At 48.3% G+C, this 14,696-nt stretch overlaps 1 protein-coding gene across 2 annotated transcripts in view; it reads left to right on the plus strand.

Moving 5' to 3' along the window:
• The first annotated feature begins 881 nt into the window (after positions 1 to 881).
• PTPRJ (protein tyrosine phosphatase receptor type J) overlaps positions 882 to 14,696 on the plus strand; it is a 169,675-nt gene continuing 155,860 nt past the window's right edge. For both annotated transcript variants that reach the window (XM_029207065.1, XM_029207066.1), the window contains exon 1: positions 882 to 1,316. In XM_029207065.1, coding sequence (XP_029062898.1) covers positions 882 to 1,316 — 435 coding nt within the window. The remainder of the gene's footprint in view (positions 1,317 to 14,696) is intronic.

Below are 14,696 nucleotides of genomic sequence, written 5' to 3' on the forward strand. Positions count from 1 at the left end.
GTAATCTTTAACCCCTTTCGGGTTGTGGACTTCTTTGAAAATGTGATGAAAGCGGCTGGAAGAGCTACTGCTTACTGAGGCCCACTATGTGTGGTGTCAGGCCGGGTGTTTAGGACTTTTCCGTTCATTATCTCATATAACGGTCAAGTCTCTCCAGCCAGGTACTAGTATTATCCTCACTTCACAGATGAGGAAAGGAGGCCCAGAGAGGTGAAATGCCTCTCCCGAGGTCACACAGCTAGTACTACTAGCAGAGCCAGGTTTACCACATGGCAGAGCGGGGGGTCCTAATCACTGGACCCGCTCCAATGCCTGCTCTCTGACTCCCTGGTCCGGGGATGGGGGCGGGGAGAACACACTGCACGTCCCCTACAATTTAGGGGTTCATGCACCTCCACTGCCACTCCAAGCCTTCGCCGGCAACCCAGCGAAGGTCAACCAGGCCTTCCCTGGGTTGCCGTCTTAACGCAGGCCTGGCTGTGCCCTCGGCAGGGGTCTCGGTCAACATCTGGTGACCCAAACTCGGGGCCATGGAGCCGGGCCGAGGGGTACGGGCTCGTGTCTCGAGAGCCGCAGAGCCGCGTCCCGGGTGCCGAGTCCCAGGAATGTGGGAGGGCTGGGCGGAGAGGGCGGGCAAGGCGGGGGAGCTTCCTCTGCCCGCCGGAGGGGAGCCGCCCGGGAGCGCGCGGGGAGCGCCGCCGCCCCCTCCCAGCCGCCCGGCCGGCCCGGCGGGGGCGGGGGCTGCAGCGGGAGGGCGGCGATGGGCCGCGGTGCTCGGCAGCCGGTCGGCCGGCCGGGGTGGGAGGAAGCGATGAATATTCAGAGGGGGGGGGGAGGGGGGGGGCTGAGCGCTCGCCGAGGCTCCCTGCAGCCCCATCCGCATGACGCGCGGAGGCGGTAGCCGGAGCCGCCGGAGCCGGGATCAGGGCGCTGAGCGCGGGGGGTGGGCGCCGCTCGCTCCGCCCTGCGAAGCCCCTGCGCGCCCAGGGACGCGTCCACCCCGCTGCAGCCCCGCCAGGCTCCGCCGTGTGGCCGCTGCCGCCGCCGCTGCTGCCATGTCCCCGGGGAAGCCCGGGGCGGGCGGAGCGGGGACGAGGCGGACCGGCTGGAGGAGGAGGAGGCGGAGGCGGCGGCTGGAGGCGGCGACTAGGGCGCCGGGGCTCGGAAGAACGGTGGGGCCCGACTCGCGCGTCCCGGGCACGTTCCAGGGCGCGCGGGGCATGAAGCAGGCGGCGCGGGAGGCGCGGCCGCCTCCGCGCTCGCCCCGGCTCCGCTGGGCGCTGCCGCCGCTGCTGCTGCTGTTGCGCCTGGGCCAGGTGAGCTGGGTGGGCCCGGGGGGGGGGCGCGAGGAGGGTGGGGGCGGGACTGGCAGCCCCTGCACCTGCCCGGGTGCGCCCTGCCTGCGGGGATCGGGGGAGGTGGCGGGGGGTCCGCGTCCTCGGGGCCCCCCGCTGCTGGAGGCCGGCCTCGCGCGCCGGCGACCGAGCCCTTTCCCCGGCTGCCGCGTACGCGAGGGAGGGTGGTGGGCTTCGGGGTCCCGGGTGCCCGGAGCCTCCCCGTGGCCGGCCCCGCGCGGGCTGCAGGCCGTCTCTGGCCCGGCCCTGACCCGAGCTGGTCACATCTGGCAGGCGCGGGCCCGGCTCGCCAGCCCGAGGCGGCCGGAGGGGGCGTGTTTGCGGAGGGCTCCCGACGCGGAGCCGGGCGGGCCTGGCCGAGCCGCAGCCGACCTCCGACCCGGCCTGCGGGGGCCCGAGGGGCCGGGCCGAAGGGCAGCGGCGGCGGCCGCGGGGAGCCGGGGCAGGGTCGGGCGCCGGGCGGCGGGCAGTGGGAGAGGCGCGGGGCCTCCGGGCAGAGGGCGCTGCTTCTGGGGAAAGTTCCCAGCCTGGGGAGAAGGTGGCCACTCGCAGGCGTGCCTCCGGGCGACGGTCCTCTTCCCGGGGAAGCTGCTTGCTTCCCTGGATGCTTAATTCGTGCTTTGTGGGCGCCGGCTCCCCCCCCCCCTCCCCGCCCTGTTTTCTGGCTCCGCTTTTCAGATAATGCTGTGCCTGCCGTTTTGGTGACGATCTTTCTGAAAGCGCCGTTTCCCCTTCACGGTGTTCCCACGGGGTGAGGCCGGGCAGCTGGGAGATGTCCCCATTTCACAGATAGGGAACTGGAAGTGAAAAAGCAGAATCACCCAGCCCTGCGGCGGGAGCTGAGCCAGCGGGTTCGTCCTCACAGCTTTCTAGGAGACTGCTAGGGTCTTGAACTCGCAGTGGAAAGGGCCCTGATGATACCCCTGTTGTGCATTTTGTAAAGGAAAAACCTTGCTTCTTTTATACAGACAGCGGCTCTGAGGACATGATGTTTGAAAACCTGGGAAGTGAGTTACTGGCTGGGTATGGAACCTGGCTTCAGGGAAAACTGTTTTTTGTTTTTTTTCCCCCAGGTCCCTTCCTTTCTCTTTCTTTCTTTCTTTAAATTGAAATGTAGTTCATTTACAATATTGTATTAGTTTCAGGTGTACAGCAAAGTGATTCGGGTATACATACATAGATGTATATATCTATATATATACTTTCGATTCTTTTCCATTGTAGGTTATTACAAGGGAAAACTTTTCAAGCACAAATAAAAAGATTGTCTGAGAGCAGAGACGTCAGCCTTGGGGCAGCAATGCAGCCCAGCAGGCAGGACAAGAAGGCAGCTGGGGCCTGGGGGCTGTACAACTCTCAGCACCCAAAGGACGCTCTGGTTGCTAGTGTCCCCTCAGTTTTCCTCGGCAGGCTCTGAACAGGCTGTCCTGAAGGCCTGGAAGGCTCTGTGACCTCCTGCGAGAATATTGGATTAGGTGTCAGAAGACCAGCTCCAGGGCCGGGTGCAGGTTGGACTTGCTCTTCCGTCTCCTTCATCCTCAGTTAACAGCTTTTGTAGCATGGGACCACCTGCCCCATAGCGTTGTTTGAGGGACTTTCACTGGCCAGTGTCTGAAAGAGCTTTGTAAACATTAAAGTGTGTCCAGGGCTTCCCTGGTGGCGCAGTGGTTCAGAGTCCGCCTGCCGATGCAGGGGACACGGGTTCGTGCCCCGGTCCGGGAAGATCCCACGTGCCGCGGAGCGGCTGGGCCCGTGAGCCATGGCTGCAGAGCCTGCGCGTCTGGAGCCTGTGCTCCGCAACGGGAGAGGCCACAACAGTGAGAGAGGCCTGCGTACCGCATAAAAAAAAAAAAAAAAAAAGTGTGTCCAGTTGGGGTTAACATTAAGGTACAGTGTGTATGGACTGTCTTCTCCCTGACCCTGTAAGGAAATTCATGGAGAATAGTATATGAGATTAAAAAAATATTGCCTTATATTGAAGATCTTTTGTACCAAAGTTAATACTAAAGAAATACTTCATTTATTTTTAGTTTACTTTGGTACATATATATTTTATTATATTATTTATGGTTTTGCTTGGGCCCTGATGGTTGCTAGCTGTGCTTTGAATCAGCGAAAAGTTTCTTGGGTAAATTTATTTCTTGCCCAATCCTTCCTTGTGTTTCAATAGCATCTTGCCACGCTACACCTGTCCCCTATTCAGATATTTCCTTCCTCTCTAATTTGTCCTGTAGAAACTCAAGAGGGCTCTTTATTTCTCATTTTTGGATACATTTTAAAATAGGAAGTCTAAAAGGCTCTCTGAAAAAGCATCTTCAAAATCCACATTTGACGGTTTATTTTGATATTGGGTATTTCAGGGATTCAGCGCGTTTTTGAGCTGGACCAGACTTCAAGATAGCTCAAAGTCCTTTTTCTTTGTTCCTTTGCTTGTTTCTTTTCTTTTCCTTTTTTTTTTTAGATAAGGCTGTTGAGGCCCAGGGAAGACAGTGATTGGGCTGAGGTCACCTGGCAAGACAGTAGAGGAGCTGGGACTGGAACCTGTGTCACTTGCCTGTGCCTCAGATTTTCATGATGCTGTTTTTTTAGCCATGTTTTCTCTTTGTTCTTAATTTTACTATAGGCACAGCCGTGCCTCACTGTGTACTCCTGAAACTGTGGGTGTAAATTGAGTTTTTCAAAGTCGAATCATATTTGAGATTGAAAGTCATATTTGAGATTTCTGAAGCTTGTACAATACATATAGGAAATGTGGGTGAAGTTATCTGACTGCCTCCCTAACACTTGGTTGGTTTTGTAAGGCTTGGATGGTGTGTGTTTTTAAATGGAATCAACTGTAGCAGCTTAAAAAATGGCCAAGTTGTAGAAAAGATGAAGCTCTGTTTGGGCATTAATGATAATGGGTACGGAAGCAAGGAAGCTGAGGTGCTGGAAGACTTAATGCTTAGTAGGGCTGGAAAAGCAATTTTTTAACCTGGCTTCTCATCCCCCTTCTCCAAGACAGGAAGGATGGCCAGAGATGATTCCAACATGAGGACTTTGCTGGGTGCGGTGACTTCACCCATTCTTGTAGCATTTTTGCCCACTAATTTTGGTTTGTGTGTTATGTTTTAGGCAACGTGACAAAGCAGTTTTTCCCCCTTGCCTCCTTCTTTGGAGAAAAGCAGTCCTGACAGATTCTTTATAAAATCAGCTTGATAGTGGGCTGTTTTAAAATGAAAAAAAAAACCAAACAAACTGGTGAGTGATAGCTGTTTTGTTGGTCTTATAGTGTTTTGGATTTGCTTTTCCTTTGTTTTCTTGTTTCCTGGTGAATAATAGCTGTTTGTGTTTATTGTCTACTGTAGCTAATCCTTAAGCCCTCTTACCTACCTGTTTCATCCAGGGTACAAAAAATTATTTTGACTCTTCTTGAACTTGCTTGTTAAAATTCTCATAGGGGTGACTTTAAATATTTTTGTTTTGCTTCAGAACAACAACAGAAAACCCAAACGATTATGTTTTGTTTGCAGACAGTTTAAGAAAACAGAGCAAATTGGTTTATGGTTAGACTGTGACTTTGAGCCGACTTCAAGTTTAGCCCCACAGTGAAGATAACCACAGAACACCCAAGGCTTCCTAAGCAGAGAGAATCCTGGCTCCTGAGTGAGCAATTTCGGTCAGCAAAGAGGTTATTTAGCTCCTAAAAGTAATCTTCGCTTGGGGTTGAGGCCCAGGTAGAGTTGCTGAATGACTGTAGGCCTGGGTTTAGCCAGCACTTCATCAGCAATTACTTACTTAGTTCATTCACTGCTTGGCCAAGGGAATTATTTAGAGTGTAGGGTAAGAGGCGATTTTCCCTTCTAATAGAATGCTGCTGACGACATTAATTAATAGGTAACTTTATATGTGGCAGGCACTAAGGGTTTTAATGCATTATCTCATTTGACCATTGCAGAAATAACTGAGAGGTAGGTGCTATTCATGGTCCCATTTTATTTTATTTTAATGTTTTTTCTTTTTTAATTTTGGCCACACCACGTGGCTTGTAGGATCTTACTTCCCTGACCAGGGATCGAACCTGGGCCCCAGCAGTGAAAGCACTGAGTCCTAACCACTGGACCTCCAGGGAATTCCCTGATCCCGTTTTATCCGGGAGAAAACTGAGGTTCAGAACTTACCAAAGATTCATAACTAGTACATGGCAGAGGTGGGTTTGCCATTTCTGCCGCTCCAGTTAACTGTCCTGTGCTGGAAGAATTTATGTGTTTTACAAAAGTCTTCAGTGTGCAGCTAAGAGAGGAGGTGACACAGATGAGCCTATCTATGAAACAGAAAGAGACTCACAGACATAGAGAGCAGACTTGTGGTTGCCAAGGGGTGGGTGGTAGGGGAGCGATGGATTGGGAGTTCGGGGTTAGCAGATGCAAACTATTATATACAGAATGGATAAACAGCAAGGTCCTACTGTATAGCACAGAGAACTATATTCAATATCCTGTGATAAACCATCATGGAAAAGAATTTTAAAAAGAATATATATAGGTATAAATGAATCATTTTGCTTACAGCAGAAATTAACACAACATTGTAAATCAACTATATTTCAATAAAAAAAGGGGGGGGGAAATAAAAAGAGAGGAGGTGACTGACCTGTGGTGAAGGACAGGCTTGTGGGGCCTGAACCCTGATGGGACAGGGAGTCATTATGGGTTTTTTGCATTCTAAACCCTGTAGAATCTACTCCATTTGTAACACAGACAGCCCAGGAACCCCCTTTCCTGCTCATGTTTCTTTGGGAGCCTGAGTATGTGAGGCAGGCCTGCTTTAGTGGAGACAGAATGGGATCTGGGATGGAAAGACCTGGGTTTAGGTTCTCGCTCAGCCAGTTAGTAGCTGCCTAGACTTGGGCAAGCCACTTAACCTCTGTGACTCCTCATTTCCTTATCTGGAAAATGGGACTAATACTTCCTGCTTCACTGGGTGGCGGAGAGGATCAAGTAAGATAGAAGAGGAGCTGCTCTGCAAATTCCGAGTCTCCCCGTTGCTAGTTGTGGCTGCTGCTGTTATCTGCGGAGGGGAGGTGGGGCTTCAAGTCGTTAATTCATGTAACAAATATTTATTAAGTGTCTCCCACACAGTGGTGCGGAATAACCCTAGTGGTGTGCAAAATGAACTTGGCTCACAAAACATTTTAGAAAAATGTTAATAATTATTTATTTTAGGGGAGCGTTAGTAAAAAAATTATAAGTGAGATGTCAAACCCATGAGGGTCATGGTAAATAAATTTGTTTACACTTAATAAAAAGTTAAGCTAAAGAAAAATATTGCGTACGGAATTATGTAAAAATGGTGTGGTTACGGCACACTTGTAAATGTGATAAATTGCTTAAATTGGGGACGTGCTGGATGTGGGACAGGCACTGAATGGAGGTCCTGGTGATGAGCAAGAGAAGCAGGTGGCCTCGTGACTCTTACAGGCTGTGGGGCTGACATCATTCTGATCACCCCCGGCTAACCAGTCACAGGTGTGATACAGGCTGTGCATGTGACGTCTTTGCTGCCCCTCCAGAGAAAGGGCTGGCACTGGATTTGCCAGGGAAGGAGTGGTCATGAGAGGGGCAGAGAGTGTCTAAGTGGAGATCCCTGGAAGCTGCAGGTCTCTCAGACCAGAGAAGTCCACAGCAATTTTGTCACCTCCCCGTATGGCTTTCCAGTGGCTTTTCTGGTGACCTCTTGGAAGATGGGAGCTGTAGGAAATTTGTTATTACTTCCTTATCAGTGATAGCATTCCTTAATAGTCATCCTATTGTCTCAGAATTTCCACGGCATGTAAATGCCTGGGTGACGGGTGGTGGCAATGAGACAGCAGATGGGAGGCACTTTGAAAGCGAAGTAGTGTCAGTTCCCACAGAAGGTCTAATTTTAAACATGCAAATAATTTTCAGTTCCACTTTTCCTTCTTCCTGTTAGAGGGAAGCTGTCCGCTGTTGCCATTTCTGAGGCTTGAGCAGACAATGTCATTATTATGCCACAAACTATCTCCTTCTCCAGGGCAGGGATGGGGTGGTGTTTTTCTGAGTGCCTGTGCTGGTCACAATCCAGTGCTATTTTATGGTTTCTGAGCAAAGAAGTGAGTGAATATTAAAACTCAGCACCAATACGGGTCCAACCCAGTGGTTCTTAATCTTTCAGGGGAGGGAGAGGTTTAAGACCTTACAGGGTATGCAAAAGCGAAGAATCCTTTCCCTAAAAGAAATGCACACATTTACAATTCGGTATCCAATTTCAGGGGTTTCACAGACTCCTTAAAATAGACCATGAAGCCCAGGTTAAAAACCCTCCAATCTAAAACTGTAACATTTAGAAAAGTATCAGTCCTCTTCAAAGAGATAACCCTGTGGGTAACCTTGGTTTCCTCCCAGGAAAAAAAAGTTTCTATGTAATGTATACAAGTATCTGTGTTGAGCTTTTAAAAAAGTTACATTAAAGGAAACATTATATATACATTGTTTTCTACTTAGGCTTTTAATTTCTTAATACTTAGTTATCTTGGAGATTATTTTATATCTGTGCCCATAGTTTTAACTCATTCCTTTAAATGACTGCCTAATCTGATGTGTGACTTTCTCATAGTTTATTTCGCCATTCTCCTGTCAATGGACAGTTAAGTTGTTTTTAGACACCCTGACCCCCTTTTTAGGAATCATGCTTCAGAGAGTGTCTTTGATACATATTTCTTGTAACCTTCACAAGAATTTCCATAGGGTAAATTTCTAATTTTAGGATGGCTGGGTTAGAGGGTACATGCATTTAAAAATTTGATGGCTGTTAAATTTTCCCCAGTTTGTACCTGCATGCATAGGCTTGGAGAGTGTCTGTTTCTCCATACTCTCAGCTGAATTGAGGATTGTTAAATTTGTAAATGTGTGCCAGCCTGAGAGGTAAAAAATTGTATCCTGTTACTTTTAGTTATAGCTTCAATTTTGAGCATTTTTTTCTTGTTTTGGGTTATTTGCATTAATTCCTTCTTTTTTTGGGGGGGGCGAGGGTTAACTCCCTGTTCATTAAAAAAAAAAGATTGTCTTTTTGTTATCAATTTGTACAAGCGCTTTGGAAACTAAGGAAGTTAGTCCTTTGTCTCTAATTTGTGTTTCAATTACATATATTTTCCAATTATTTTAAATGCAGCCCTTGTCCTTAGGAACTCAGAGATAAATAAGACCCCTGGGTGATGAAGAGAGTATAGACCTGAGAGCCAGCTTGCCAAGTTTGAATCCTAGCTCCACCATCTAACTAGCTGTGTGCTTTGGGCAGGTGCCTTAACCTTTCTGATCCTTGGCGTTCACATTTCTAAAATGCTAATAATAGCAGTGGTACCTTTCACACAGGGTAGTTGGATAAGTTAAATGGGATCACATTATATTAAAGTTCCTTGTAAATAGATATAGAAATTTAAGAACATTACTTCATTTTCTCAAGAATTAGGTTTTTAAAGTTAGGGCAAAAGGCCATAATTATGAATTGTAAACATTGTGTTACAAAAAATTTTAAATTGGATTTAAGAGATTAAATCCACAATGGATGGTATACATACATACATACATATGTATGTGTTTATATATATATATTAAAATGTATAATGTGAAGTAGTGTAGGCTTCTCGGCTAGCATAATTTAAATTATATTTCTCTTTTGACAAGTTAATATAACTGAATTAATATAGGTCAGATGAACACAAGATATGACTGAAGAATGGCCAGTATGGTCTTTGCCCCCAAAGAGCACAGGAATATTGACCATGTCCTTTAAAGCAACAGGGTCCTCCTTGAGTGTCTCTCTTGTGACCTGGCCAGCTCTGGCTGTGGCCACCTCCTATCTCTGGGGACATTTTCTGTAGGACCAAGAGGACTTATTTTATGCCACCAACTGAAAGTTTAAAGACATAATCCTTGACTCTAATTGCAAGAGATGGGAAGTTGAGGGAGTCTGTGGACCATGCCACCCTGTTTCCATGGCAGCGAGGTGATGCTGCATTTCCTGCTACTGGCTGAGGGGCTACCATGTTTTCATGTCCTTGTGTCATGGCGATTATTCCTTCCCCACTAAGCATGGACCACACTTGTGGTCTTGTTTTGCCAAGACACTGGCATACTTTACTACTTACAAAAACGAGAATATTAATTTTACCTTATGGTTTGCAAGGCCTTCAACATATATGAGCTCATTCAGTTCTCATAGCATCCCTGTGAGTTTGTCATTGTTATTCCCATTTAAGGTGTGGCTCAGACTATCTCTCAGTGTCTTGTCCAGTCCATTTCAGGTGCCATCTGTCTTTTGCACAATAATAAAGTACATTCATTGCGTAGCCCAGTTTTTAACATTAGTCAAATTTAGAATTAGCTTTCAAGAGGCAAATGGAGCAGTTGAGTCCCCTAGTTTGGTTCATACATAATTATTAGGTTGAACCATATGAAATTACTGTTTTTGGTCCTTTGATACCGGTAGTTGTATATGAGTCTACCTAATACGTCCCAGAAAATGTTCTTTTAAAGTGTGGTTTAAAAGACTTGCATGTTGTAAAGCAGTATATTTAAAACCATGGGTCATAAAATCAGTTTGGTGATTTTAATAGACAGAATATATTCTATTCTATCTATTAAAAAATGATAGAAGAGAAAATATTGGCATCTACTATATGTAGGAAGGGTAAGTGTTCCTTTATGAAACTTGTTTCAGTTATATGTGTGTGTGTGTGTGTGTGTGTGTGAATGTACTGAATTGCATATAAATTGAATTAATCATGGCTTCAATCATTGCCAAAAACCCTGGAAGCCATCATTGTAGGGAACGGAGTGATGGAAGGTGTGGGGTGGGGGTGGGCAGGCAGGTGGTTTCTGTTTCCAGGGACAGTGGAAAACTAGTATAAAGTCCCCAGATGTGCATCATCAGTGCCCCCATATATGACTGAAAACCATTATGCAGTGGCTGGTCCAGGAAGGCCCTTAGGAGGAGAGGGTGTTGACTGGCAACCGAGGAGGCCTGACTTTAAGTAGTTGCCCTTCTGGATAATTCGGGGGGACCACCCCAGTGGGACAAGCTATTGGCCATGCTCTGCGTTCTTTGGTAAATGGGTTTGTTAGGGAGCTAACAGTTGTGGACCACACGTCCACTGGACCACCACTGGGACGTGTGGTCTACTTTGAGTGAGAATGTAGGACGTCTCAGGGGAGCTGAGGCTCTGAGGGCTTCACCCATCTGGTGGACAGTGGAGGACTGAGACTCACGGCCTAGATGTTTTTTTTTTCTTTTACCTCCAGGCCATGCTGCCCTCATTCCACTCATGGTGATCTGCACTGGACTCATGCGGATCCCTGTCTGGGGGCTGTTAGTGCAGTTGACTGGAGGGTCCTGATCCAGAGATTGATTTGATTCCCCTATGAGTCAGTTCTGTTTTTTTCTTTTTTTTAAATATAAAAAATTTGAAAATACAGATAAATAAAAAAGAAAGCAGGGACTTCCCTGGTGGCGCAGCGGTTAAGAATCTGCCTGCCAATGTAGGGGACACGGGTTCTAGCCCTGCTCGGGGAAGATCCCACATGCTGCGGAGCAACTAAGCCCGAGCGCCACAACTACTGAGCCCGCGTGCCACAACTACTGAAGCCCGCGCGCCTAGAGCCCGTGCTTTGCAACAAGAGAAGCCACCGCAGTGAGAAACCCGCGCACCACAACAGAGTAGCCCCACTCGCCGCAACTAGAGAAAGCCCATGCGTAGCAAGGAAGACCCAATGCAGCCAAAAATAAATAAATAAAGATAAAATAAAAAAAAAAAAAAAAAAAGAAAGCAAAATTATCTGTAATCTCCACTTTCCTGAAATTAACTCCTGGTACCATTTTATGACGGGCGATCTTTGTCTTTTTTTATGCTTGTTCTATCTATCTCTTTCTCCTAAAATAGGATTCCTTCCTACACATGCTTTGTAATTTATATTTTTCATTTTTTTTTTTTATTGGGTTCGATGCTGGTACCCCAGGAGGTCACAGCATAAACATGAGGCTTCTTCCTGGAGGGTCACTGTTACTCAGTAGAAAGTCTTTTGAAAAACATTTTTATTTCTTTAAACAAACAAACATGGTTGCATCTAGAAAAATTTCAGCAAATACAGGAGACAACAAAGAAATCTGTACCCTGCAGACCCTCTGGGGGTGTGAGTTCACTCTCTGCTCTTCTCAGGGGCATTTTGTAAAGTAGTGATAATATGTTGCAAACACTTTTCCCTTGACAGTAAATATTCTTCCCTTCTCTAACTTTCAGCTGTTGCATCCCATTGCATTATATGGAGGTGCCTTAATTTATCTCATTCATCCTGTTGTCTGGTTTGTTTCCAAAACTTTTTGCTGTAATAAAGACTATTCAGATGACTTTGTGATTAAATCTCTGAACACATCTCTGATGATTGCCTTAGGATAAGTGAAGATAATAAAAACAGTAGCTACCATAGGTTGAATAGTTATTATGAATTGTTGTCAGCACTTTGTATGTATTAACTCGTGTAATCCTATGATGTAGGTACAGGGAAGGAAACCGAGGCCAGAGAGTTATAATCTGGTCCATGGCCACACGCTGTGCCGGAACCTCAACCAGCTAGTCGTGGGTTTCCTTGGGGACACGGGGAGATCTGGGAGGATTGCCTACATGGGCCAGGGTGTGTGTGAGTCTCCTGGAAGGACAGCAGGCTTGAGGGCCATTCTCACAGGTGGGAGGGTCATCTTCCTGTGGGATGGGAGGCACGTTGATACTTGCTGCTCAAGTGCCATGACATGGCAGGAATGAAATGCTTCCCCAAACCACAGAAGGTAAGAGTGATTTTGCTGTGGATTTTAGGTCCTGGAGCCGTAAGTGGTAAAGGCTGCTTGAAACTTTGGGACCTTGGCCCAGATCAAATGAATGAAATAATGGCATCATGTTGGGGTCTTGGCTTTCCTGTTGTGAATGAACTTGGATTTCATAGAGCTTGAAATTGGGCATGGATGACATGCCTTTAGGGTGTCCCATAAGAAGAGAAGCACGGAAAAGGGCATGGGCTTTGGTGTCAGCAGAAGCATGGACCCAGATCTATGTTCTTCTCTACAGCCATGACTTGGAACTTGTTACATCATCTGGAAAATGGGTAATAATTGCTGGGCCACGTGTTATTAGGGTTAAATGAGGGAAGGTGTGTAAGGCACCCAATCTGGATTGTGGCTTAAGTGTTTGCTCCCAGCTCACCCATATTAACACAGTGCCTCCTGACTCTGGGGCTGCAGCTGCCATGTGCCCAAGGTTGAGCAGACTTGCTGTGCAGGTGTTCAAACAACTTCTGCCTTAGTGCCCAGGAGTATTGTTGTCTAGAGTGGTCACCAGATCCTACCGTGTGAAGAGAAATTGTAAGGGTGCAGGACAGGAGCTCTTATTTAAGACGACATATTGGCACATCTGAAGATATGGGCCTACATTCACTTTGAATCATAACGATCTCTAAAAGACAATAATGTTAATTAAGCTAGAGCAGGAGATCATGAGAGAGAGAGAGAACATACAACCAGCCAAAGCCAGCCTTAGCTGGAGGAGAGTAATGGTCCTGTTTGTCTTTTCTCCATGTGGTGAGGCCATCCCCATCCATCAAACCCTTGCTTCGGGCAGAAAATACTTAACAAGCACTAATCCCTTCTTTTAGATCTAGTACTCTCCAGCCTAGCCTGTCTTTCTTTCTTTCTTTTTTTTTTTTTTTGAGATTATTGCAGGCTTTATAGAAAACTGCCCAGGGGAGATCCAGATTTCCAGGGTGGGGTGGGAAGGCAGGCCTCAAGGCAATGCGTTGAAGGAGGGTGACCTCCTGTGTGCAGAGGTAGCACAGGCGAGCCATTCTGCCCTACCCAGGGTGGCGTGGGGGGGAGTCAGGGAGAGGCGGCCCCCTCCCACTCACCAGTTGTGCTCTGGGATCATGGAGAAGGCAGGGCACTGAGGCTCTGACCCTGGACAGGAGGGCTTGTCCCTTCCTCTTCCAGAAGGATATGGGGGGCAGGGGTGGAGACGTGGCAGCGAGGAATCTCCAAGGGAGAAGAGTCACATGGGTGGGAAGGAGCATGTGGCCAGCAGCTTCCAGCCCTTCAGAGCCCCTCCCGCTCCCCTCTCTGTGGCACAATGGGTCAGGTGACCCTGGTTGTGAGGCCAGACCATCTACTTTGCACCCCCAGGACTCCCTCCTCCACGATCTCCCATGGGGATCTGCAAGTATGGTTGGGGGGTGCTTCGCATCTGCGCCTGTTTTGCAGGGCTAGAGAGCTCATCCTAAGAGGAAAGGGGGCTGGGCATATCCCAGGGATGGATTCCTCACTGGACCCTGACCCAGTGAGTGGAAGTGTGGGTACTGAGTGCAAGCGACAGATGTAGGAGGAATTGAGAGCCTAAGACCTGGGCAGGGGGATGAAACTCAGATCGGGGTGAAGAGCTGAGAGTTTGAGATTGGGGACAAGGACTGAGTATTAGGGTATCAGAGCCGCAAGTGGGAAAGGCTGAGGATCGGCTCCGCACTAAGGCTATAAAGGGGTGCGCCTGTGCCTGGGATGGGAGAGATAGAGAAGAGCTGAACCCCAAGCCTGGGCCAAGGAAGGGAGGGGCCTGAGCTAGAGCTGGGGTGGTGGGTGGTATGAAATACATCCTCAGATTGGGGGAGGGTGCTCAACCCTCAGACTCCCGGGATGTAGGTCTCTATACAGGATGGAGAGTGAAGAGCTTCGAAATGAGAAAAAAGGCTCAAAGTCCACAGAAACCTTCTGGTGGGTTGCTGTGCTTCTGAGACCAGAATGGGATGTGAGGGCCCCCGAGCCCTCGAAGGGAGCTGAGGGCTGCTAGCTGGAGTGTAGTCTAGGGGGATGTTTCCTGCTGAGAGGTCTGGGTTCAAAGCACAGGGTAGTGGAAGCAGTCCCAGGGCCTTCGGATTGAAGGACAGGTTCTCTGGGTGAGTCCTGAAAGGGGGAGGGGGCTTCTGGTGGTTCAGGAGGACTGTCAGAGCTTGGGATGGGTGGACCGGGTTTCTGGAATCAGAAGAGAGTGTCTCTGGGTCTTTGATGGTGACAGCTCTCAGAGGCTGGGGAGGGGGGTACAGCTTGGGGCCCCTGAGTGGGGGAGATGCCATAATCCAAAGATCTCAGATTGGTCAGGGGTAGGTCTCAAAGCCCCGAGCTCGTGGGTGTCTCATACCCATGCCTCGGGATAGGCCTTGGGTAGCCTGTCTTTCTTGGTTTGCTATACCTAGCTCTGCTACATATAGTTTGGCCTCATCATCAAGCACCCATCTTCTGACTTCATGCCTCAATCCG

Source organism: Monodon monoceros, unplaced genomic scaffold (genome assembly GCF_005190385.1).
Source record: "Monodon monoceros isolate NGI ecotype Baffin Bay Population unplaced genomic scaffold, NGI_Narwhal_1 Super_Scaffold_7, whole genome shotgun sequence".
In the NCBI taxonomy this organism is placed as follows: Eukaryota; Metazoa; Chordata; class Mammalia; order Artiodactyla; family Monodontidae; genus Monodon; species Monodon monoceros.